The 2,448-nt window shown below is 58.1% G+C and overlaps 1 protein-coding gene across 1 annotated transcript in view; it reads right to left on the reverse strand.

Moving 5' to 3' along the window:
* LRRFIP1 (leucine rich repeat (in FLII) interacting protein 1) overlaps positions 1 to 145 on the reverse strand; it is a 159,300-nt gene extending 159,155 nt beyond the window's left edge. Inside the window, exon 1 of the mRNA XM_006893515.1 lies at positions 50 to 145. Coding sequence (XP_006893577.1) covers positions 50 to 145 — 96 coding nt within the window. The remainder of the gene's footprint in view (positions 1 to 49) is intronic.
* Positions 146 to 2,448: the final 2,303 nt, after the last annotated feature.

Below are 2,448 nucleotides of genomic sequence, written 5' to 3' on the forward strand. Positions count from 1 at the left end.
GCCACCCGAGCGGCCCCTGCGCCGCGCACATAACGGCCCCGCCGCTCACCTCGCGCGCGATCTGGTTCAGCGCGTCGTCCTCCGCCGACAGCCGCTCCCGGTTGGGGAGCCGCTTGCGCCCCGAGCCCTGGGTGCCCATGTCCATCGGCCGCGTCGCCGCACTGCCGGCCCGTCGCCCGCGTCGCCCCGCTCCGGCCGCCTCGCCCCTCCCTCCGCCGCGGCGTCATGGCGTCAGAGGCGCGGGGACGCCGGGGGCTGCAGGGGGCTGGGGCGGAGGGGCCGCAGGGAGCCGGGGCTTGGGGCTACAGGCGCCTAGGAACGAGGGGCCGCAGGGGACAAGGGGCAGGGGGACGCCGGGGCTTCGGGTCGCAGGGGCCCGGCGGCTGGGGGTTGCGGTGACACCAGGGTCGAGGGCACAGGGAGCCGGGACCAGGGCAAGTAGGCGTCAGGGCCGCAGGAGACCTCGGGTTGGGACCGCGGGGACAGAGGACACTGGGACTGGCGACTGTGCGGTCCAGCGGGAACATAGAAAGCCAGGGGCGCGGAGACGGAGACACCGGGACTAGGGCACAGGGCGCAGGGTTGATGGGGAACCGGCTCTAGGAAAGTGGAGACCATGGAGACGCCTGGAGAGGGGGCGACGCGAAATCGTCAGAAGCTGGCCAGGAGGGACCTGTCGGGGACCGGGACCACAGGCGCAGGGACAGGCAGAAGAAACAACATCCCTGTGTGGTGTCCAGGACATTGAAGACATCTAGAAGGTGGTACCCCAAAGCAATTGCACTTGGGTTTCCCCCTCCAGCATCGCCTAAAACCCTGCCACCGAGCCCTTTCCCTGTTCCTATCCCACCTGCACAATTACAGTGTCAGCGAAGGGACAGTTCAGACCAGGAGATAGAGTGCTGCACAGATGCCCATCACAGGGCATCTCCAAGCGTGGCACCCAGCCCTTCACAGAGGTGCCCATGCGGCTGAAGGAAGCATCCACCAGAAAGCGCAGCCGCCAATCAGTCTTGGAGAGGGGGCGTGCGCACTGTTGGCCCCAGGCGCTCCCAGCCCAGCCCTGGCTCGGGTTCTCTTAGAGCAAGAGCTCTCTCTGGCTGGGGACGTCAGTCAGCCCCATGACGCATCGCTTCTTGGGCACAGCACTCTTTGTAAGGCATCCACATCCACCCCAAAGATGACTCATTCTTGGTCTACTGGGAGAATCATCCCGCTGGTCCACCCTCTAGTCTCTCCGTGCTGTGATCCAGGCTTGCCTCTTCCAGTCCCTAAAGTTCAATTAACAGCAGCTGGACAGGCCTCGCTTGGGTTGCTGCTGGAGGGAGGCCGGGGAGCATTAGAGCCCACTTACAGATGGTTTGATGGGCAGAGGAAGAAGCAACTCCTGTACAGAACTTGAAGCCAGAATCTGCTGGGGGCCTGGCTGGTTAGTTCTGTATGATGCTTGAGGGGATGATAGTCTTCCACGTCTGCTGGCCCTTCCCGTCGCCTCCCTCAGTGGATCATATACAACACATCCACACAGACAGTCATACCCAACCTTCACACAATCCACAGTCACTATCTGAGGGAATTTTTTTTTTTTCTCTCTCCCAGAATGACACCATTTTCAGCTGTTCCTCCACATCTTCTGGAGATTAAACTGTGGACTCATCTATTTCCTTTCTCGTCTAAAATCCAATCAGATGCCAAAACTGAGCTTTCCTTTTTCTTCTATATGATCCATTCCTCTTCTGCATTTTTGCTGATGTTGTCTATGAGGGGGTGACTCAGAGCGGCAGACAGGACACGTCACAGATGTACATCACCAGGCATCTCCAGGCCTGGTACCCAGCCCTCCACAGAGATGCAGATGCTGGCTGGAGGGCAGGTCCATCAGAAAGTGGAAGCAGCCAGGCAACTGACTCACCTCCTCAATTTACTCCTGGGTTACCTGCAACTTCCCAGACTTGTGGTTAGGTACCAACCAGTTGACTACGATTCCTAGAAATTTATGTATAATAAAATGAAATTGTGGTTAGCTGCCACTGACAAAACTATGGTCCTTACAGCCATGTGACTAGCAGATTTGTCCTGTCCTGCAAGATTCTCGAGTCCTGCATGCTTGAGTCCATGGTTACAGTGACTGTGTCCGTCCTTCTCACTGACAGACATCCTGTGTCACCTACCCTCCGCTTCTCCCAGCATGATGTCTTTTTCCAAGGACTGTCCCCTCCTGACAGCATGCCCCCACACACGTTATATCAAGGTTCAGTGTCCTCTCCTCTAAGGCACATCCTAGCTGCACTTCCTCCAAAATGAAACTAGTTGTCTCCAAATTGGAGTGCACAGGTTAGCCCACTAGGGTTGTTGTTATGTGCCGTAGAGTCACTTGCGACTCATAGCGACCCTATGTACAACAGCCCTAAACTCTGCTCTGTCCTGTGCCAATCGCACTGTCTCTGA

Source organism: Elephantulus edwardii, unplaced genomic scaffold (genome assembly GCF_000299155.1).
Source record: "Elephantulus edwardii isolate Elephantulus edwardi_28Jun2011 unplaced genomic scaffold, EleEdw1.0 scaffold00127, whole genome shotgun sequence".
Classification (NCBI taxonomy): Eukaryota; Metazoa; Chordata; class Mammalia; order Macroscelidea; family Macroscelididae; genus Elephantulus; species Elephantulus edwardii.